General features: G+C 40.6%; 1 protein-coding gene and 1 long non-coding RNA gene across 4 annotated transcripts in view; one reads left to right on the forward strand and one right to left on the reverse strand.

Annotated features, from left to right (window-relative positions):
• LOC126187399 (uncharacterized) overlaps positions 1-13,077 on the reverse strand; it is a 587,650-nt gene extending 574,573 nt beyond the window's left edge. The window contains exon 1 of the mRNA XM_049928462.1: positions 12,748-13,077. Within this exon, the coding sequence (XP_049784419.1) occupies positions 12,748-12,874 (127 nt within the window). The 5' untranslated portion in view covers positions 12,875-13,077. The remainder of the gene's footprint in view (positions 1-12,747) is intronic.
• Positions 13,078-13,484: 407 nt separating this feature from the next.
• LOC126187422 (uncharacterized) overlaps positions 13,485-22,830 on the forward strand; it is a 38,283-nt gene continuing 28,937 nt past the window's right edge. For 2 of the 3 annotated variants that reach the window (XR_007537727.1, XR_007537725.1), the window contains exons 1-2: positions 13,485-13,921; positions 14,756-14,884. This is a non-coding gene — a long non-coding RNA (uncharacterized LOC126187422). The remainder of the gene's footprint in view (positions 13,922-14,755; positions 14,885-22,830) is intronic. The other variant, XR_007537726.1, reaches the window with a different exon arrangement.

The following is a 22,830-nucleotide window of genomic DNA, read 5'->3' on the forward strand; positions in this document are numbered from 1 at the left end:
AGAACAATTAGTAAAAGCTGTCTGTAGGAGGCGACGTTAGTACTCTGCTAATACTTCTATAACTGGTAACATGTTATCGGCTTTTACTCAGAATCATTGTACATTAAAGAGAGTACTCACTTCTTTCTGCGCCACAAAAATGAAAACATTCGAAGGCTGGTGACGTGCATGTGTTAAAATTTTTCTAATAAGAAAGAGTTGAGTTCAAATCCTTCTCCAGCCATCAGGATTTTCAATTACTTTCGCAACAAACTCATCCGAATGCAGTTATAAAAGAAGGTAAATTATTCTACATCTTGTGATATAGTTTTATTAAATTCTTTTTTCGTAAATTAGAGGTCTGTTGTGGGGACTCGACCTATTCCTAATGGATTATTTCAGAAATAAAGCTCGGTGTTCATCACCGCCTTTGTCGATGATCTACTTTTATTGAGGATTCTTCTAATGAATCTCAGTTTAGCATCGCTCCACTTCGAATCGCTCCGGACGCATGGTCCTAGATACTTTGTTGAAAGAACTGCTTCCGGTGATCGTTCTACACTCGTGTAATCATACAATAACGGATCTTTCTTTCCGTCTATGTATACGCAATACATTACAGTTGTTGATGTTGAGGGTCACCTGCCGCTCCCTGTACCAAGCGTCAAACCTCTGGAGGTCTTCCCGTATTTCGTCACAGCGTTGCGATTTCTCTGTACACAAAAGCATCATCCGCGAAAACCCTCATGGAACTTCCAACGTTATATACATCACAGCTCAACGTATTTTGAGAAGCTTTTTCTGAAGCAACTGAAGCATCAGTCGATGGACAAGGTCGAACTGCATTGTTTTATTCAAACTAAAATGCCCTAATTAATGTTACTGAATTGAGACATCATCAAACATACGAGACGCTTTGCCGTATCCGAGTCCAGATTTGTAATATACATGTAAAACGCAGTCTTATTTATACGTACATTGTTTAGATTCGATACTGAAATTTTTGTAGTGAATTTCGTTTAAGTTTTTGCATGTTTAAGCCCTGTATCCCCACGTCAACGCGAAACAGTTAATTTCATAAAGATGATTCGCATGCATGTAGACCCAGCGAATTGTGACGGTCCGTGAATACTACTCTCATCCATTGCCTGTAACATTTTCTTGTACATTTTACTGACCTGTTACGATAGTAGCAGCACCCCGTTGAGTTCTTTTTACGTCTGCTTTTACGGCCTCTTCGTTAACATCCCCAAACACTGGAAGAATATTCTAGAATAGGACGCACTATAGACACTGTACATCGTTTCCTTAGGAAATGCGCTGTACTTTTCTTGGGTTCTCATGACTAATCCAAGTCTTTCAGTGAGCCTCGAGAAGCTTAAATCGGATACTATCCGGTTCTTTCCCGTTTGACGATCCAGTCAGGTCTTCCTATACTGATAAACGCGAATACCGGAATGATGAATTGAAAACGAAACTGCTGTTTTCCTTCCTCGTTTTTGCTCAGTTAGATTTTTTGCCTCCGTCTCTAACAACCACCTTAATCACTAATCTGCTTCCATTTATTCTTCATTTTGATCGTCCAAAATTTCACATCCAAGGTGAGGAACCTATGTTTATTAAAATGACGGTGCCAACGGCCTTGTCACATTGGTAACAACGGTTCCCACCCAATCACCGCAGTTAAGCAACATTAATCCCGGGTAGTACTTGCATAGGTGGCCTTTGTTTTAAGGACACGCAAGTCGCCGAAGTGACATCCAACTCCAAGACTTGCACCAAGCCGTGGTGCCACACGATATTTCATTTGGTTTCAAGGTGACGGTTTGTTTATTACGGTGATGACGATCGTAAAGAGGAAAAGGTTGTCGATCGTACTAGAAAGAATGAGGAAGTTTGGTTAGTTATAGTGTAACATCGATAAGATTTCGAAGTAAAACACAGACTGACAACTTACTTTACATGTTAAGAAGTGTAAAATTTTGCATTTTACAAAGCGCAAAAAACATGGTATCCTATGACTATAGTATCAATGAGTCATAACTGGAATCATCCAACTTATACGAATACTGTGGTGTAAAAATTTGTAGGGATATGGAACGGAATTATCACATAGTCTCAGTCGTCGGGAAAGCAGGTAGTAGACTCCTGTCTACAAAGGAAACTGAAGACGAAACACTCGTGTTACGTATTCTAGAATATTGCTCAAATGAGTGGCAACCGTACCACATAGGTGTAACAGAGGATATTGAAAGTATACAGAGGACAGCACGAATGGGCTGGGTTTGTCCCACTCACGAGGAATGTCGTGGGGATGCCGAAGAACCTGATGTGTGGATATAGATGTAGACATTTCGTCGATATCAAAGTTATCTGAGATGGAACACGCTCAGGAGGATGGACGAAAAAAGTAGTCGTGGTTTTATTACAGAAACCATCCCGGTATTCGCGCGACCGCTACGGTAGCAGGTTCGAATCCTGCCTCGGGCATGGATGTGTGTGATGTCCTTAGATTAGTTAGGTTTAAGTAGTTCTAAGTTCTAGGGGACTGATGACCTAGTGGGAGAAGTTAATAAAGATGGAGGTTTATGGGAAACCCAACCCTCCCAGAATACAAGTGCCGAGACGTATCCACCAAACACCTCAATCGTTAATTACCGTTGACTACGCTATTTGTGCTGTTGCTGACCGACGTAATGGGTGGATCCGACCTCCACAGAGAAAACTGTGGATAGCTTCCGAGTGTTTTGGTATAACGGATCCTTGGTCTCTGGTGACTCGTTAGAGAGTAACAATATAATTACTATGTATTTTGCTTGTTAAGCCAGTTAATGTAGTTTCTCTGCAAATATCTCACCGACGGTGGAAAAGTCTGTAATACGCTATCATTAAGACGTACAACGCTAAAACAGAGTAATGCAACAACCCCAGACGAAATAAGTTCATTTTTATCACGGTATTCAATATGTCCTGTCAGGATACTTTACAAAAGCAGTACTGTTTCCGTACTGTTATTGTGAAAAATGTTGACGGTCATGATTGCAATAGTGTGTTACTGAATCCTGTCGAAACAAACGTAGATCAATATGAGAAGACGCTTTGCCCCATTGCAAGCTTCGGAAATTTTACATTCAAGTAACTATATTTACTTGATCCATTTTGTTATCGAAACTTACCCCAACCCCCTTACAATTAACTCGCTTCTTTTATTTATTTAATTTCGTTTGACATGGTCACAGGAAATGTGGACTAATTTACATGTGTAAATGTCCAACTGTTGCCAGTCATTAGATTACAGTCGTTTTCAACGAAAGGAATTCTAAACAGGAAACAAAATAGCTTCATACATCGAAAGTACTGCTGAGCTTAAACTTTTTTAAACATGCACATTAGAAAAGATAAATATTCCCCTCTTGCAACTGAAAAAAACTTTATAAGATTAAAAAAAAAATTATTTGATAAAACAAGTATCTCTCTTTTGCCTCTTCTTCTGTCCCCCACCCCCTCCCCCAACGTGTACAATCGCAAGATATTTCATTAACATTCAGTGCTCCTCACCCCATAGTCAACCAAGATACCTAAAGAAGAGCACCAATATGTTTACAGTTTCTTTGAAAAGCAACCCAGTACAAACGTAACTTCCTCAGATTTACAAATAAGGTAAAGAAGCACGAATTCTGTTGCTGCTGGACCATGAAGTTGGTTTTGTATGTCAATCCTTAAAACAGGTGGAAATTTAAGTTCACGAGTACACTATTTGTTAAGAAGTGTAATGAATTGCACAATTAATTGATTGCAGAAATCTCTCAGAACAATGTGTGTTGGTCAACTACCGCCAATAGTTTCACATTTTCCTTTGTCAGAGAGGGAGACACCACCATTATGAGTACGCCTGCAACAGACCTGTCGTTCGCCGTGCCTAGCTGATGTGAGGTCACGAACAAGCGCCGAGGCCTTCCTTTGAGTCGGTGTTGGTGAATCTCGTAAACTTATATCCTGCAGTATATCACTGATATACAAAGTAACAATTCCGGAAAAACAAACCCAAGACCAAACAGGGCAATACTGAATACAAACTTGAGGGCACTGCTGTTGTCAACAACAAATATCGTGAGTGCATTAGTTTGTATCAAAACAAAACACACAGCGCACACCGTCGGCAGTCTTACTGTTGTGCAATGCAGTGAACATACGTGAATAAACAGTGCTAAGAAATCAAACGAAATGCAATTACTCTGTAACGAGTCCCTTACACAAAAATACTCGGAAAAATCCCCGAACGACCTTCAAAATAGTCGTCGGCTGAGTGGAGGTTTAGCCTGTGTACTGAACCCCACACACTGCTTGCACGCTTGAATGTTGCGGCCAGTTCGTGCCCGCAGCTCCACAACAAGGTGGAAGTGACCCCCCTCCCCTCCAACCGACGGGAGGACGGGGCCCGCGCCCGCTGGCAGCGTCAACTCGGGGGCCACGAGCGGAAGTGCATCGTAAAGCCGGCGCGTGTGTACCTGCCGCCTCGCCTCGCCTCGCCCGCCGCTGTGACACAGCCGACAGACCCGACACGTGCGATAGCCCTTCCCCCCGCTCCGACCTCTCGTGGCGCCCCGTGGCTCCTGCCTTCCATTGTTCCATCGCTTCCTTTTACCTCGATGTCGCCGTCCTCGGAAGCAGTAATAACCCCAGGAGCGAAAATACGCCGACGGAAATGGAAAGTGTTGGGCAATGAACACCTTCACCGATAGCATCGGCCGACGACTCGGCTACAGTGCGTCCGATCTCCTACGTCAGTTTTTGGCGGGATCAAGGTGATTAGGTTAGGATAGAACCTATTTTAACCTCCTCGGGCGGGAAGGATGTCACCACGCCTCAGTGCTTCCAAACGAGCGCTGTATTGCGGCTTTTCCTATAACAAAAGACGCCGAATGCATGTGAATGAGCCATATCTGTTTCGAAAAGAAAACGTGACGAGCACCATACACTCTTTCCTCAGTTACCGGAACAATCAGACAAGTTTTACGAATACCTGAGATGAAGAAAAGAACTTTCTATTTGATAGTCGAGATGATTCGTGATTACACTGAAAAGCAAGATTACAAATTCTGTTCCAAAAAAATTCAGAAAAACAGGCATGTCAGTTAGTAAACAGAAATTCAGACACATCGTTCGTAGACAGTACGTTTACTCGAAGAAGAAACAGGGTTTCGAAAAGGTAGGTCTTCCTCCAAATACAGGAATACACGTAAATATAAAGCTAGAAGTTGGAAATATCGCCCAAGGAAATAATACGGCGCTCAGACAAGGGTATCGTATTTCACCGATACTTTTTAATTTACACAGGGTGAAGATGAACGTCGGCAAAAGCGAAACAAGGATAATGGAATGTAGTCGAATTAAATCAGGTGAAGCTAAGGGAATCGGATTAGGAAACGAGACACTTAAAGTACTAGCTGAGTTTTGCTATTTGGGCAGCACAATAACTGACGATTGCCAAAGTAGAGAACATATAAAATGTGGGCCGGCAACGGCAAGAAAAGCATTTCTGAAGAAGAGAAATTTGTTAATATCGAATATAGAATTAAATGTTCGGAAGCGTTTTCTGAAGGTATTTGTCTGGAGTGTAGCCATGTATGGAATTGAAATATGAACAATAAACAGTTTAGATAAAAAGTGAATAGAAGCTTTCGAAATATGGTGTTACAGAAGAATGCTGAAGATTGGGTGGATCACGTAACTAATGAGGAAGTACTGAATGCAATTGGGGAGGCAAGAAATTTGCGGCCCACTTTGACCAAAAGAAGGGATCAGTTGATAGGACACATGCTGAGACAACAAGGTATCATTGGAGCGAAGTGTGGGTGGTAAAAATCGTACAGGAAGACCACAAGAGATGAATACAGTCCGCAGATTTTGAACGTACTGTTTCCGTTTCCGAGAGCTGCTAGCACGAATTCTGGCCATTGTACTAGAAACTGAAGAGACACCACAGGGGATGGAGAGTGTGTACCACAACACGCTTCGTAGGTCCAAGACTGTAACAATGTCGGTGGTCGCCCATTGAGCCGCTGTTGTAATCCATGAGTACTGTTCCCTACATACAGTATAATGCGTTCTTTTTTGCTTTGGAATTCTGTAAACGCATAATGTTTAAGTGTTGTTACAAACAAATGCGCTTTGGTAATAAATGGATGTTTCGCCGTGTTTCCTTTCGAATTGTTACCTAATAATTGTACAGTGTCACACCTAATTTAGTTACTCATGAGTTAAACATCTGAACAGTAACCGTGGTAGAACGGAAACGGTACATTTCCAGGAATGGGTTGCTATTCAAAATATTATGTACTCACTCCCCTCTACAAGTCCTAGAACTTTGTAACGGAAATTACCGAACACACTGTGTTTTGACGTCGTTGAGAGCCAATGGAAATAACGGGTTATGACATTTAATATAGAGGAAAGCTTCAAAGGAGGAAACACTCCGTTATGTTTGCTGACTAGCCGATTCTAGTTGCGGATAAAGTAGCGAATCAACATAATTTAAGTAATTCGATAAGTAAAACTCAGTCTATAACATTCTTAGGCTCACAAACCTTTGAGATGTAAAAACGTAGAAAGTAAAACTATTGAACGAGTTAACACCGTTTGATTCTTGGATTGTGACGTATCGTGTCTCAGCGAAGTGGAGACTGAAAAAAAGATTAAGAGATTCAGTATAAAGTGTGGCACCATCAAAAGAACGATTAGTGGAAAAGCACGAAAGAACACCACGCTAAAATTTAATAAAGTTATGGTAGTTACCTGTGGACTATATGGAAGCGAAAAGTGGCTATGAACTCTAGAAGATATAACAGCCGAGATGAGATTTTTGAGAGCAGTCCAGGGAATAAGAAGGAGAAAAAGATTAAAAAATGAGGCCATCCAGAGGAATGTACGAATTTATAACTTAAATGAAAAGGGTAAGGCATACAGAAAAGAATGGAAAAAGGGCATGTAGAAAGAGTGGGCTATGAACGTGTTCCAAGAAAGCTGCTACAGCACACCCCTACAGATAGAAGGAACATTGATAGACCCAAGAGAAGATGGATGAATCAAGAAGTCGCAAAGGACCAAATGGTCTAATGTTTGACGGAGGAGAAGAAGAAGAAAAAAGGCAATCCTACAGAAGAAGAATAGTTAAGAGTTCAAGATGGCTGTTAGGTTTGTCTAACGACACCTAAACTTTTGCGGCGGTCGTCGCAATAAAGCAGGCCCACAGAACGTGCGTGTGCAGCTTATCGCCATCTTTCGGAGACTAGCAAAAGTCGAATCACTGGCACACGCAACACGTTAGCAAAATGTCGACAGGTTGCAAAGACTTTGGCTGCAGAACGAGCGGCGACAATGCTGACTTAGGACGCTAGCGTGGCAACAAGGGTACACATCGGTCTTTCAGGAAAATAACACACCGAGAATGTCATAGAGCTCTTCGACTGGCTCTAACGAATAAACAGATGGCAACAGCTGAAATCCGGGCAGCAATTACAGGGTGAATGTCACCACCAATAGTTTACTACTAGCTGGGTTGATGTCTCAGGTTTTTATGAGTCGTTTAGCGATAACACCATACCACAGATAACGAAGACGTGCGTGTTATAGAACTTGATTCAACTGGCACATGGAGTGGCATTCTATGGTGTTCAGAGATGTGTCTCACCTCTGCTCGTGGAGGTCAGATGGATGCCAACATGTCTGTAGACGCCCTGGTCAATGATCACTGGAAGCAGCTATTTCTGAAGACCCCTACCTGTCTGACTCCGGGAATCAAAGTGTGGGGAGCTACTGGATTTGACAACAGGACTGATATGATAATAGTTGAAGGAAGGCTGAATGCTCGCCAGTATGTGGCAGGAATGTTAAAGTCTGTTGCCATACCTTTCACGACCAGTGTATCAAATGACATAATCCAGCAGGATACTGCAAGACTGTACACTGCAGTTAACGCCACAAACGCCTTGGGGGATGTAAAGATCCTTAACTGGTCTGCCGGTCCCCTGGTTTGTCACCCATAAAGCGTGTTTAGGATGTGATGGGAAGACGTATACTTTCATATCAGCCTCGACCCAGTAACCCTAATGGACTGCCACTGTACGAGTTTCAGTCAAGGCACGAAATTGCTCAAGACAACATTAGGTCGCTGTTCGCTTCCAAGCTACAACGAATGCAAGTGTGTATACTTGCCTGTGGTGGCCACACCTCGTACTCATGTTGATGACGAACGCTAGTTCTGAATGGAACGAAAGTTTAATCATTTACCACGCGTTGCGTGATGAACAGACCCACAATGTTTGATAAATATCGAGCTGCTGCTTCTTCACGGTGTGGCTATTTCCATTTTCGTCAGTGCATTAACGATTCTTCAGTAACCAAGTTTTTTTTAACAACAACTTATTTCCAAACACGGTTCGGAGACTTGTACCTAGCTCTTCATTCGCTATAACGTATTCTGTTACGTCCGCAAGAATAGAATTCACTGCGGCTCAGCTATTTCACCAGGGAGTTAGTTATTTTTTCATGAATGTGGTCTCGCCATAACGAGGTGCTCGCTTGTTTTGTCGCAGTCGTAGCAAAAAAGAAAGCAGTATATATATATATATATAACGTATTGTTTGCGTTGACTGCATCAACCATGTTCTGGAAACAGATAGAAGCTTGTTTATGTGAAACAGCACATATTTTATCTACAGTCACAGGTTTTTAAGAATAGAACACAGAAAATGATAGTGAAGTGAAATCCCAGAAACTAGAGCAGTGGGGACATAAAAGGATTGCTGGAAACTTGTCTGTTCAGATTTATTACAAATTACCCGCTACCTGTCACTTGCATATAACTTTATTAGGTACATATCATCAACATCATCAGCCATTTGTCGAGTGTTGGGCAAAGGTCTTTTCCAGACCTCTCCATACATAACGATCTTCAGAATTTAGCATCCAAGCTTTCCTCCCTTGTTTCTTTACGTCCTCAAGCCATCTTCCATTAGGCCGTCCTCTAGGTCTTTTCCTGCAAAGAGGCATCCAACAAGGACTTTCCTTAGTTCAACTGGCATCATTTCGTCTCACTTATGCCCAGCATATCTCCAATTTTCCCCCTTTGCACCTTCTCCTGCACCTAAGTGCAGTTTGCTACCGCTAGTTGGGCAACCCTTAATTTTTACGCTATTTGTGCATTTAACTTTCATGTTTCAATTTGCTTGCTGATCTTGTGTATATCTGCATGCTGTAGCATCGTTAAAACTGACGCGTTTTGTGAGGGACGACGAACACACAAACGAAAGGTGTATATACAGTACATGCAGCATCCGACAATGGATTTGCACCCAATATCGTTCAGTGTCAAAGCTATTCAAGTAGAAACCTATCATCTAAATCAAAATCTATACCCCACACGCCATCTTACGGTGTGTGGCAGAGGGTGCTTTGTGCTCCACTGTCAACACTTACCCCGTTTAACATGCCGGTTGCGAATGGTTTGAGGGAAGAACGACTGTAGTTACGAATCTGTATGAGCTCGAATAGATATAATTTTTACCTTACGGTCTTTTAGCGTGACACATATGTAGAAAACAACTTGTTGGTTGGCCCTTTTAGGAACGCATGCTCTTGGAACTGTAATAATAAACCACACTGATATTCATACCGCTTCTATCATCTGAAGAAAGTATCAAACAAAACATGGGTGTCAGCGCAAGTGACAAAATTGTGTGTATATGAATAAAATATTTTGATGGTAACTGACATGGTTACTGAAAGGAGGAAACAATCGTCGTCATGACTTTATCGATGCACGTTCAGCTTTCAGAGGATTAAAAACGCCGAAACAACAGTTGCTCTTGATATGCACTATTTGTGTGTGGAACAGGAAAGGGAGGACAATGGCAGTGACACCAGAAGGACCCACTACCACATACTATACGCATATTGCGGAATATAGAAGTAGATATGCTCATCGCCACAGTGTAATTGTTCAAGAAAAACTGTACCTACCACCATTCCTTCTTTCAAAGGCTAAATATCCCGAATCACTAAGTTATATTCTGAGCAATGTGATGCTTCATAACTCAGTCGCTGGCTTTTATAATCTTCTATTGACGAGACCAATAAAGAGGAAAACTTCGATAATCTTAACGCACAGGGACGAGTGTGCGTAACAGCGACGCGGCTACTCAACAGGTGGCAACCGCACTACGTAGCTTTGTTCAACACGTGGCTGCCTTGCTGCTCCCGTCGTAGTCTCACGTGGAATCCACGTGCGATCTGAGCATAATGTTTACTTATCTATTGTTCTGCTTTAATTTGTGCTACCTCTTTCACGGGCCGTCTCGTCAATAAAACCATAATACACGTCACTGGTCAATGTACATTAAAATAATTTCCGCTGATCTCTTTGAGTGTGAAGGTTTATTTAGATTAACCACTTAGCGGTAAGAAAATAAAAACACTGGTAAAGCATTTTTATCCATTTATTTTTGATGAAACTTGCTGGTTATGGCATTTACTACAATGGCGGATGATCCAAAACAGTGGCTTCAACTTTTCCATTGCACATCCACTTGACCTAATAAAATATCTGGGCAGAAGCTCCTTTTTGGAAATAATCTCAATCATTCGTCTTCGTATGCCTTCGAATGAACAAATTTTCCAGTAAAACAAACTTAATCGGCATTAACGCGGCGAAGGAATCAGTACCTGAAATAAAAAGCAAGACTGCATCGCTGTTGATGACTCATGGGCCATCAGTAAAACTTAACATTTGTATCTTTGCTACAGCCAAAATAACACACAACAAAGTCATGGAAAGCTCTACCAACACGCTGTAATCATTTGGCTTAACACATCTCAAACAAATTAAACGTTGTAAATATATATGATAATTCGTGGGTGTGATGTTCCTAAATGTTTCTACCTACATTTGGCTCGTTTACGGCACGCTCCATGCAACATTACTGTATTTCAAACAGTTTTTATTTCGTATTCTTCGACAAAGATTTCCAACTACTTCTGTAATCCCACTAACTGCAGACGCCTTCTGTAGTTTTAAATACTTATCAACTGTAAATAGATTCTATAACTTCAAATGTTTGGAGACTGTCTTCAAATTAACATAGTCTTAAAAGCGTTATATATAGTTCTCCTGAACACGCCAATCATTCATCTAAGAGGAATACCACATCCGCACGTTAAGTACTGAGTACATTTGACGGTAATCTACATGTGATTTATAGTGAGTGACCTTTAGATTTCAGACACATTTATACGCTCGACGACGTGCCAAGTAGCATGACGGCACGAAGGAATGGAAACTATTTTTTATTGCCCGTCTAAAACAAAACACCACCAAGGAGGTACGATAAAGCACAACAAGCTTAGCAAATTAAAACAGGCAGCTCGATGTTTTTATTACCAATAATACTGAAATAATTACAGTCGTCACATCTCGATGATTATTCTGACGTTCTGGACGATACAATCGTCAAGGCGAAATTGGATTTGTACCGTATATCATGTGACACAATTCTTCTGTTTGCACACTAATATAATTGTATGTTTACTTCATTCCAATAATACAAATTCCATGCATTCTAATACAGCTGAAATGTTACGATAAATTTCTGCTGCAAAGCAAATTCCAAGACCTATACACTTGCTCACTTCTGATTTTCTTTTGGCGTTTTACACGACGAGTTTACTAAGCATCTTCATTTCCACGCCCACTTGGAATGGCAAATGTATGTATATCGATATCAATATTATTCTTGTGTGGACTAACGTAAAGCTTTGGTATCCTTATTATATCATTTCATATTCAGTGTGATTTCGTGACATATGTGGAATGCACGAAGAAAATTAATAAGCAACGCATGCGCAGATGACTTCTACTAGTTCGACACTTGAGAAAATCGCACTATTTCTTTCCACAAATGCAAAGCTGATGTGTGTTAAGCATTGTCCTTTCTATCTACAGTTTATTTTTGTGATGATACTGTTAAAATCAAGAGGGATACCTCAAACTTCAGCAACATATTATCAGTACAGCTGCATGATGTAGAGTTGTTTGCACCTATAATTGATCGCATGCTACTAACACAATGGCACAGTTTTATACTGTGCCACATTTGCGCTCTGCAGATAAAACGTTCACTGATAAGACTTAAGCATATGCTTGTAGCTGACAGCGCTCTGATTATGCAGTTCGCAAGCTGTTTTTAATGTCTACGATCCGTGACAATGAAAGTAACTGATGTAATATCGAAGGACATGAACGTTTTACTTTCGCTGAAAGAAACCACTTTCGCGCAGTCACATAACCTGCCTCAACTCTTCCTTTCGCACGGCATGTCCTACTAACACGCTCAAATGGCCAGTTCCGGCTTCGCTTTTCGTTAGCGTTTGTACGCACTAAGAAGTACAACACATAGTACGTGCAAATGTTTTGCTTTACAGGACTTCGTTTCAAAATGTGGTGGCGGAAATTAAGAAACTATTTCAGGCGTTATACATTTGTTTTTCTGCTGGAAATGTGATATCCTAGAAAGCTGTTATAAGTCTCGGTTTATCTGTGTGCAAGATACCCAAATATCCACAAAAGTACTCACACTTGTTAATTAGACATTTTATGAACAGGTCACTTTGTAAACAATTTCACAACGGTGTCACGACACAGAACCGCCAAATTAAATAGGACGGACTACTGTGAAACACGGCGTCAAGGTTTACGAGAGATCTTGAAATTACCTGCAGAGCTTGAAGAATATGACACTTGTAGCTCGGCTGAATTGTGGTCCGTAGCTGTGGACTGTGTAGTCGTAGCGGCAACGGAGCTCGGAACGCTCATAGGCCTAGTAGCAGTCTCCTCATGCATGTTTTGACCAGTAACTGCACTATGTTGAACAACGTTCTCTTGTTCTTGAGCTTCAGGAAGCTCTCAAAAATGTCTCCGACGCAAAATTTTCACTAAAATATTCTTCGTTACGTAATATTTAAAAAAGTGGAGAGAGGATAAATGTAGGTCTCTAGGACACTTCACTTACACTTTGCATTCAGACATGGTTCCGAAGTCAAGTGAGCTCCTTTATTATAACGCAGTTAATTTGTGTTGACATTCCTTTTTGAAGATTGTATGTCTTTCCTACAGTTATCTGTGTTTTCCAGAATTAATTAGTGTTCCATAACGGTCCCCATTAAGCCTATACGTAAAGTAAATTTTGAATTCTGAGCGAAGTTAATGCTCGTCCGGAGATGCCCAACAAAAACTTAAGTAAGAGGAAAAGTGAAATTACAGCACCAGATACAAGACATAACGGCATAGGAGAATTACTTTCAACGAAGACTTCGCTCAGATACTCTCTTGATTAAGGAATTTTAATTGGTATTGTTAAATAGGTCACTGAATGACTAGAATAGTAATATTTTACCGAAAAGCATTTGCAGAGCTATCTGTTGGTGCACTTCGTAACTCGGCGCATTTCTCTAGTGAGAAGAAACCAGGTTTGGTTAGGAAGGATTGTGTGGGTAGCTTAAAATACGATTTTCTTGAATTTTGAATCGAAACTAATCATCATATCGTTTAATACAGGATATCAAATCGAATAATTTTTCTACAAGAAATTACAGCAGCAGTGTTTCCAACAGATAGATGAACTACACAATTTTCCGAAGTTTTCTGACGTAAATCCAGGTCTTCATTGTTTACGTGATTACAATGTTAAAGTTGTGAGTGCCTGCAGTTGTGAAACTGGTTGAAACATGTAGAACAGCCTGCAAAGACATTCGTTCCCAATGCAAAACGTCCAGCGCTCTAATTAGTACCCGCCTTTCAATATATCAGGTTAGATTTGTATATACTAAACGAACATAACTGACCAAAAAGTAGGGTTAAAGGCTACACTTTTATTATTTTGATACTCAGGTATGTTTAATTTTAATGGTACACTGTGTAATTATACACTGCGAAGAGTTTTGAGACAACCATTGCAATTATGTATATTTATCTAGTTTTGATTAATGGCTTTGAAGTTTCTATGTCATTTCCTTATTGGAAGATCAGTTATGTACAGCTCATTAACTATACAGCAGATGCTTTTTTTTTTTTTTTGTATAGTGGGCCTATAGGCATACCTCATCTTAAAACTGAAAGATGTAACACATCATACAAAAACAGCATTCATTTACCAAGAAACAAGTGTTTAGTGTCTCCCTTTGCTGCATCCTAAATTACTGAATATAAAAAAAATAAATCTTACTTTTTTTTATTCCTGAATAAATACAATACACCATTTCCCCTGTATGTGCATCCTGTACTTACAAGTGATTAAGTTGCACAGAACTTTGCAATGTTCTGTGGATACTGTTATGTGCACTGCTTATTACATTCATTGGTGGAACAGGAAAAATCTGTTTTTCACATACTTCTGTATGCAGTGTACTTTCGTTGTGAATGTGTGATCAGCACAGTTGACTGACTGACATTCAATTAATATTGAGCAAACAAATCCGTTACAATATATAGTGCTTAATTCATTGTATTTTCTTTTGTCAACTCAGTTAAGTGATTATCTGTTTAAGCACCACTTAAGCGATGATACTGTAGGATATCTCTCCCTCCCTCCCCCTCTCTCCCTCCCCCCCCCCCCCCCCCCCGAAGAACTACTAGTTCTTTTGTAATTGTCATTGTACCATATTGTGTCGTGTACTTTAGATATTGAGACAGTTTAGATTTGAACTTTTTTCTTTCTTTTTGTAGAATGCAGAACTCAGCATGTAATGGAGCTACATGAATATGTCATGTAATGAAGCTGTGCTTAAAAACTTCTTTCACACACTTTTATGACTTGAAGTATAAGAACATGGAAGCCTACATGGCAAGCAAGTGGTGAGAAGAGCAAAATGTAGCATTACTTGGCTCTCTGCTTTTGGTGCCAGACTTTAGAGTATTTATCACTTACTATAGGGTATGCATTAGGCCTATATATCACCATACGCTGTTGAAATGAACTCTTGTTATGTCTTAAACCATTAGTTTGGTTAGTAGTAGTTTGCCATCCATTTCTGTCTTTGTTCCCCAGAGCGGTATAGGTGGTGCACCTGCTCTCCTCCATGATCTGATTTATTAATTTTCATATTATAGGACGATCTAAGTTTGGTTTCCATATGAACCAGCATCACTTCTAGTTGTTCTGCATCTTCACTTTACACTGTGATGCCATCAGCAAATCTGAGCATGTCTGTTTTCTTGCCATGAATTCTAACTCCTCCTACAGCCATTAGTTTCTCCCTAGCTTCGTCTGTTGCCCTCTCAGTGTTGTTGTTGTGCTCTTCAGTCAAAGAATAGTTTAATGCAGCTCTCCACATTAATCTGTCCTGTGCAAGCCTCTTAATTTCCAATTAACTACTGCAACCTATTTCCCTCTGAAACTGCTTACTGTGTTCATCTCTTGGTCTCCCTCTACGATTTTAACACCCCCCCCCCCCCCCCCCACTTACCTCCAGTATTAAACCGGTAATCCCCTGATGCTTCAGGATGTGTCCTACCAACCAATCCCTTCTTTTAGTCAGGTTATAACATAAGTTCTCTCCCCCCAATTCTATTCAGTACCTCCTCATTAGTTATTTGATTTACCCATCTGATTTTCAGCATACTTCTGTAGCACCACATTTCAAAAGCTTCTATTCTCTTCTTGTCTAAACTGTTTATCGTCCTTGTTTCACTTCCATATTTGGCTACACTCCCTACAAATACTTTCAGAAAGGGCTTCCTGACACTTAACTCTATACTTGATGTTAACAAATTCCACTTCTTCAGAAACACTTTTTTTGCTATTGCCAGGCTACATTTTATATGCTCCCTACTTTGACCATAATCAGTTGTTTTACTTCCCAAATAGTAAAATTCATTTACTATTTGAAGTGCCTCATTTCTTAATCTAATGCCCTCAGCATCACCTGATTTAATTCAATTACATCCATTATCCTCATTTTGCTTTTTTTTATGGTCATCTTATATCCTCCTGTCAAGATGCTGTTCATTCCGTTCAACTGTTTTTCCAAGTCCTTTGCTGTCACGTACAGAATTCGAATGTCATCAGCAAACTTCATAGTTTTTACTTCTCCTCCCTGGACTTCAATTCCTACTCCAAATTTTTCTATTATTTCCTTTAATGCGTGCTCAATATACAGATTGAATGACATCGGGGATAGGCTACAACCCCATTTCACTCCCTTCTCAACGACTGCTTCCCTTTCATGCCCCTTGACTCTTGTAACTACATTCTGGTTTGTGTACAAATTGTAAATAGCCTTTCACTCCCTGTATTTTACCCCTGCCACCTTTATAAATTGAAAAAGAGTATTCCAGTCAACATTATGAAAGTTTCCTCTGAGTCTACAAATGCTATAAACATAGATTTGTTTTTCCTTAACCTATCTTCTGTAAGAAGTCATAGTAACAGCACTGCCTTGTGTGATCCTACATTTCTCCTGAATCCAAACTGATCTGCCCCAAGGTCTGCTTCTACCAGTTTTTCATTTCCTCTGTAAAGGACTTGTGTTAGTATTTTGTATCTGTGACTTACTATTCTGATAGTTCAGTACTTTTCACACTTGTCAGCACTTGCTTTCTTTGGAATTGGAATTATTATATTCTTCTTGAAGTCTAAGGGTGTTTCGCACATCTCGTACATCTTGCTCACAAAATGGAAGAATTTTGTCATGGCTGGCTCTCTTACAGCTGTAACAGAATGTTGTCTACACCTGAGGCCTTCTTTTGACTTGAATCTTTCAGTGCTTTGTCAAATTCTTCACATAGTTATCATATCTCCCTCTTCATCTTTCTCTTCCATTTCCATAATATTTCCCTCAAGTACATCGTCCGTGTATAGGCCCTCTGTATACTGCTTCCACCTTTCTGCTTTCTCTTCTTTGTGTTGAACTGGTTTTCTATCTGAGCTCTTGATATTCGTACAGGTGGTTCTCTTTTCTCCAAAGGTCTCTTTAATTTTCCTGTATGCAGTATCTATCTTACCCCTAGCGATATTTGCTTCAGCATCCTTACATTTGTCCTCTGCCCATTCCTGCTTAGCCATTTTGCACTTCCTGTCGATCTCATTTTTTAGACATTTGTATTCCCTTTTGCCTGCTTCATTTATTGCATGTTTATATTTTCCCCTTTCATCGACTAAATTCAATATCTCTTGTGTTACCCAAGGATTTCTACTAGCCCTCATCTTTTCACCTACTTGGTCCTCTGCTGCCTTCACTATTTCATCCCTCGAAGTTATGCATTCTTCTTCTACTGTATTCCTCTCCCCCATTCTTGTCAACCGTTCCCTAATGCTCCCTCTGAAACTCTCTCCAATCTTTTGTTCTTTCAGCTTATCCAGGTACCATCTCCTTAAATTCCTGTCTTTTTCCAATTTCTTCAGTTTTAATTTGCAGTTCATAAGCAATAAATTGTGGTCAGAGTCCAAATCTGCCCCTGCAAATGACCTGCAATTTAAAATCATGTTCCTAAATCTCTGTCTAATCATTATATAACCAATTTGAAACCTTCCAGTGTCTCTAGGTCTCTTCCACGTATACAGCCTTCTCTTATGATTCTTAAACAAAGTCTTAGCTTTGATTAAATTATGCTCTGTGCAAAATTCTACCAGGCGGCTTTTTCTTTCATTCCTTTCATGCAGTCTATATTCACCTACTACTTTTCCTGTTCTTCCTTTTCCTACTATTGAATTCCAGTCCCCATGAATATTAAATTTTTAGCTCCCCTAACTATCTGAATAATCTATTCTATCTCATCATACATTTTGTCGATCTCCTCAAAAAGGTGGGAGACAGTGAGTAGCTCTGTCATACCTCCTAGCTAGTAGTAGCTTCTTCTTGATGTTCACCACATCTTATGACAGTCAGCTCTTCTCTATACAGTCTCTGCATCTTCTGTCCTCGTAGTTTATGCCAATGTCTCTCAGGTTCTTAAAACGCTGCTACCAGTCTATCCTGTCAGATGCTTTTTCTACATCAACGAAGGCAATATATGTGTCTTGACCATTCTTTAGTATTTCCTCCTGAATCAATCATAAGCCGAGTAGGTGTATTGCTTCTCATGTTCATACACCTCTTCTAAAACCAAACTGGTCATCCACGAGCGCTGTATCTATCCTCCCATCTATCCACCTTAGAATGATAGGCTAAGATCTTACGCATGTGTTACCAAAATGAGGGTCCTATATTGTTCACATCTCTTTGCAGATGGTTTGTTTGGTATTGGCACTGTGATACATTTTTTGAAGTCTGTTGGGAGCTCCCCATTTTTGTATAGAACAGTTGTTTACACAGCTGTTCTCCAGCAGCCTTGAGTTCCGCTGGTATACCATCAACTTCAGTGGCTTTTACAGGTTTTAGCAGCCTGATTGCAAGATCGAACACATTGTGCAAGATATAGTCTTCCTCCTCTTCCAGATTGATTTCCTCAGTGTTCTCCAGTTCCAGGTCTCCAGTATTTCCTGCAAAACGTTTTTAAAATTGTTGTTTCCACCTAAGTCTTTCAAATTTCAGATAATATTTTCTAATCACTATCAGTGTCTGGGCCAGGGTAGCTTCTACAGTGTCTTATTTGATTCCCAAACCTTTTTGTAACCACACTGAAGTCAATCTGATGACTCTTCCTACCTCCAGGGGCTTTCAGGTATACCTTCTCTGTGGATGGTGTTGCAACCATGTGCTTTTATCTCACTGTGCACTCTTTCCACTTTTCCTTCATCCTTGTAAGTTGATGTCAGTGGGTCATGTCGAAAGAATTTAGGAAACCGAATGTCAAGTTCTGAACAGTGTAGCACCCACATTAGGTAGCTTACTCCTAAGACACAAGGACGAAGAAAATTTAATGTTTTTTGCAAATTGTCAGTATGTTACAACATCCTCTCCCCCTTTTTTCCCCTATCCTTTCAATTTTATATAGTAAATAGGCTGCTTGATTTCTGAAAGAACATTTCTGCTACTTGTATAATCTTATGTACAAATTTGAAAGTGATTAACCATAGTTTGATGGCAGCCTAAGTAACATGTGTCTTAAGTACACTGTGAGTACTGTAGATGCTGTGGGTTCAGTAGTACATTGGAATAATACTTCTGTCATCCATCCTATTCAGCGATGAGGCTACCTTTACAAGGGACAATATCGTCAACCTTCACAGAAGCTACCTGTGGGCTGTGCAAAATCCCTATGGTAGAGTGATAGGAGGCCATCAGCACTGGTTCAGCCTCAATCTGTGGATGGGTGATATTGGGAAGCACCTCTTAGGACCAGTCACCCTTTCAAAACACCTCACAGGCGAGGCACTTCTGCACTTCCTGCAGGTGACCCTACCTTCCCTGCTGAAGACATACCTTCGGTGGTACAAAGGGTAATGTGGCTACTATATGATGGTGCTCCAGCTCACTTCCGCATTTACATGGGAGGCATCTTGGCATCTGTAAGTGCCGATGGATTGGACGATGTGGTGCAGTCACATGACCCACCCAGTAGCTGGATGTGAACCCTTTAGATTTCTACCTGTGGGGGCACATGAAAGAAGTCATGTATGCAGAGCCCATCCTAGACATGCAAATACTGGAACAGTGCATTCATCAGCCTCTGACACCATCCAGTTGCAAGGTGGCACATATGAAAATTTACATCAGTCGGTAAAAATCTAAAAACAATATACTCATAAACATGGCCAAGAACTGTGGGGCTAGAAAAAAAAATTTCTTAAGCATTTGTAAGTTACGGTACTCTGTAAATGAAAGGGTGGAAATAGTGAAAGGTAGATCTGTCCTCCAAAGTGTGTTATTCACTTGTTTACATTTTTCCTCAGTTTTCAGCATAAGCAGTCGTAAGACTTTGATAATGGACAACACACGTGATGATTGTTCAAATTAAAAAGCTAAAACACATGCAAAAACACTGTACTTGTTTGAAATTTCAGGAGATTTTCATAGGTTTAATTTAATAACAAAACCTTTAATATATAGCTTTGAGTATTGGATTGTTAGAACAGATATTTAACTAGTGTCGGCTGTAGTCACCTCATTTTGATGGATGCATGCCTTTTTTTTCAGTGTATACTAGAATAGTTTGCATACAGGGTGTTACAAAAAGGTACGGCCAAACTTTCAGGACACATTCCTCACACACAAAGAAAGAAAATATGTTATGTGGACATGTGTCCGGAAACGCTTACTTTCCATGTTAGAGCTCGTTTTATTACTTCTCGTCAAATCACATTAATCATGGAATGGAAACACACAGCAACAGAACGTACCAGCGTGACTTCGAACACTTTGTTACAGGAAATGTTCAAAATGTCCTCCGTTAGCGAGGATACATGCATCCACCCTCCGTCGCATGAAATCTCTGATGCACTGATGCAGCCCTGGAGAATAGCGTATTGTATCACAGCCATCCACAATACAAGCACGAAGAGTCTCTAAATTTGGTACCGGGGTTGCGTAGAGAAGAGCTTTCAAATGCCCCCATAAATGAAAGTCAAGAGGGTTGAGGTCAGGAGAGTGTGAAGGCCATGGAATTGGTCCGCCTCTACCAATCCATTGGTCACCGAATCTGTTGTTGAGAAGCGTACGAACACTTCGACTGAAATGTGCAGGAGCTCCATCGTGCATGAACCACATGTTGTGTCGTACTTGTAAAGGCACATGTTCTAGCAGCACAGGTAGAGTATCCCATATGAAATCATAATAATGTGCTCCATTGAGTGTAGGTGGAAGAACATGGGGCCCAATCAACAATGCCTGCCCAAACGTTCACAGAAAATCTGTGTTGATGACATGATTGCACAATTGCGTGCGGATTCTCGTCAGCCCACACATGTTGATTGTGAAAATTTACAATTTGATCACGTTGGAATGAAGCCTCATCCGTAAAGAGAACATTTGCACTGAAATGAGGTTTGACACATTGTTGGATGAACCATTCGCAGAAGTGTACTTGTGGAGGCCAATCAGCTGCTGATAGTGCCTGCATACACTGTACATGGTACGGAAACAACTGGTTCTCCCGTAGCACTCTCCATACAGTGACGTGGTCAACGTTACCTTGTACAGCAGCAACTTCTCTGATGCTGACATTAGGGTTATTGTCAACTGCACGAAGAATTGCCTCGTCCATTGCAGGTGTCCTCGTCGTTATAGGTCTTCCCCAGTCGCGAGTCATAGGCTGGAATGTTCCGTGCTCCCTAAGACGCCGATCAATTGCTTCGAACGTCTTCCTGTCGGGACACCTTCGTTCTGGAAATCTGTCTCGATACAAACGTACCGTGCCACGGCTATTGCCCCGTGCTAATCCATACATCAAATGGGCATCTGCCAAATCCACATTTGTAAACATTGCACTGACTGCAAAACCATGTTCGTGATGAACACTAACCTATTGTTGCTACGTACTGATGTGCTTGATGCTAGTATTGTAGAGCAATGAGTCACATGTCAACACAAGCACCAAAGTCAACATTACCTTCCTTCAATTGGGCCAACTGGCGGGGAATCGAGGAAGTACAGTACATACTGACGAAACTAAAATTAGCTCTAACATGGAAATTAAGTGTTCCGGACACATGTCCACATAACATCTTTTCTTTATTTGTGTGTGAGGAATGTTTCCTGGAAGTTTGGCCGTACCTTTTTGTAACACTCTGTATATAGTGGGGGTTTGATGTAATGTTGTGCAGAGGGAAAAAGCATAGTTTGTGACCGGACCTTGCCCAGGACATCTATGCAGGATGTGCCCAACGGTTTTGAATGTGGGACATTTGTATGTCTTACACTTCTGGAGAAGACAAGTAAAATTTATTATTTTCTTTTGAACACTTGTCGTCGGTGGGGGAGGGGGCATATTTTTCTGCTGTCAGCGAAGGATACACTTCTACAATTTCAGCCTTCAGTATTCATCTTAAACTAGTAGATTGAATAAATCTGCCCAATTGTCAGTATTTGTTTTGTAACAACCCAAAATGATGAAAAATTCATCATGACAATAGGTTACTAAGTGATGACTCACAAATGTCACCAAGCAGTCATTCAGGCTCTTACCTTATCTGAATGTTATTGTATAGAACTTAACATACATCAGATTATAATTAAAGTAATAGTTTGCCTCAGAATTCATAATACAACTGCCTTGTTCCCACAATAAATACAAGAACAAATATGGCTGTAATTGGTTTTTGTAGAGTGTGGCATTTTAAAATTTCCCTGTTATATCTAGTCATGATTGGACTGATGATCATTGCTAAATCTGTAAAACGCTTTTGCTTATTGGTGCATAACAGTGTTCCACATTTCGTTTAAATTTGCAGAAGAGATAATATGTACGAAAAGTTTCTGTAAGGAAATATATATTTAAAAAGAAAGATGATGAGACTTACCAAACAAAAGCGCTGGCAGGTCGATAGACACACAAACAAACACAAACATACACACAAAATTCTAGCTTTCGCAACCAACGGTTGCCTCGTCAGGAAAGAGGGAAGGAGAAGGAAAGACAAAAGGATATGGGTTTTAAGGGAGAGGGTAAGGAGTCATTCCAATCCCGGGAATCCTCCCCACTCCACCAAGAGTGTCTTTCCGCCGTCCACCTAACCTTCGTAACCTCTTAGTTCATCCCTATGAAATCCCCAAACCACCTTCCCTACCCTCTGGCTCCTACCCCTGTAACCGCCCCCGGTGTAAAACCTGTCCCATGCACCCTCCCACCACCACCTACTCCAGTCCTGTAACCCAGAAGGTGTACACGATCAAAGGCAGAGCCACGTGTGAAAGCACCGACGT

This window comes from Schistocerca cancellata, chromosome 1 (genome assembly GCF_023864275.1).
Source record: "Schistocerca cancellata isolate TAMUIC-IGC-003103 chromosome 1, iqSchCanc2.1, whole genome shotgun sequence".
Classification (NCBI taxonomy): Eukaryota; Metazoa; Arthropoda; class Insecta; order Orthoptera; family Acrididae; genus Schistocerca; species Schistocerca cancellata.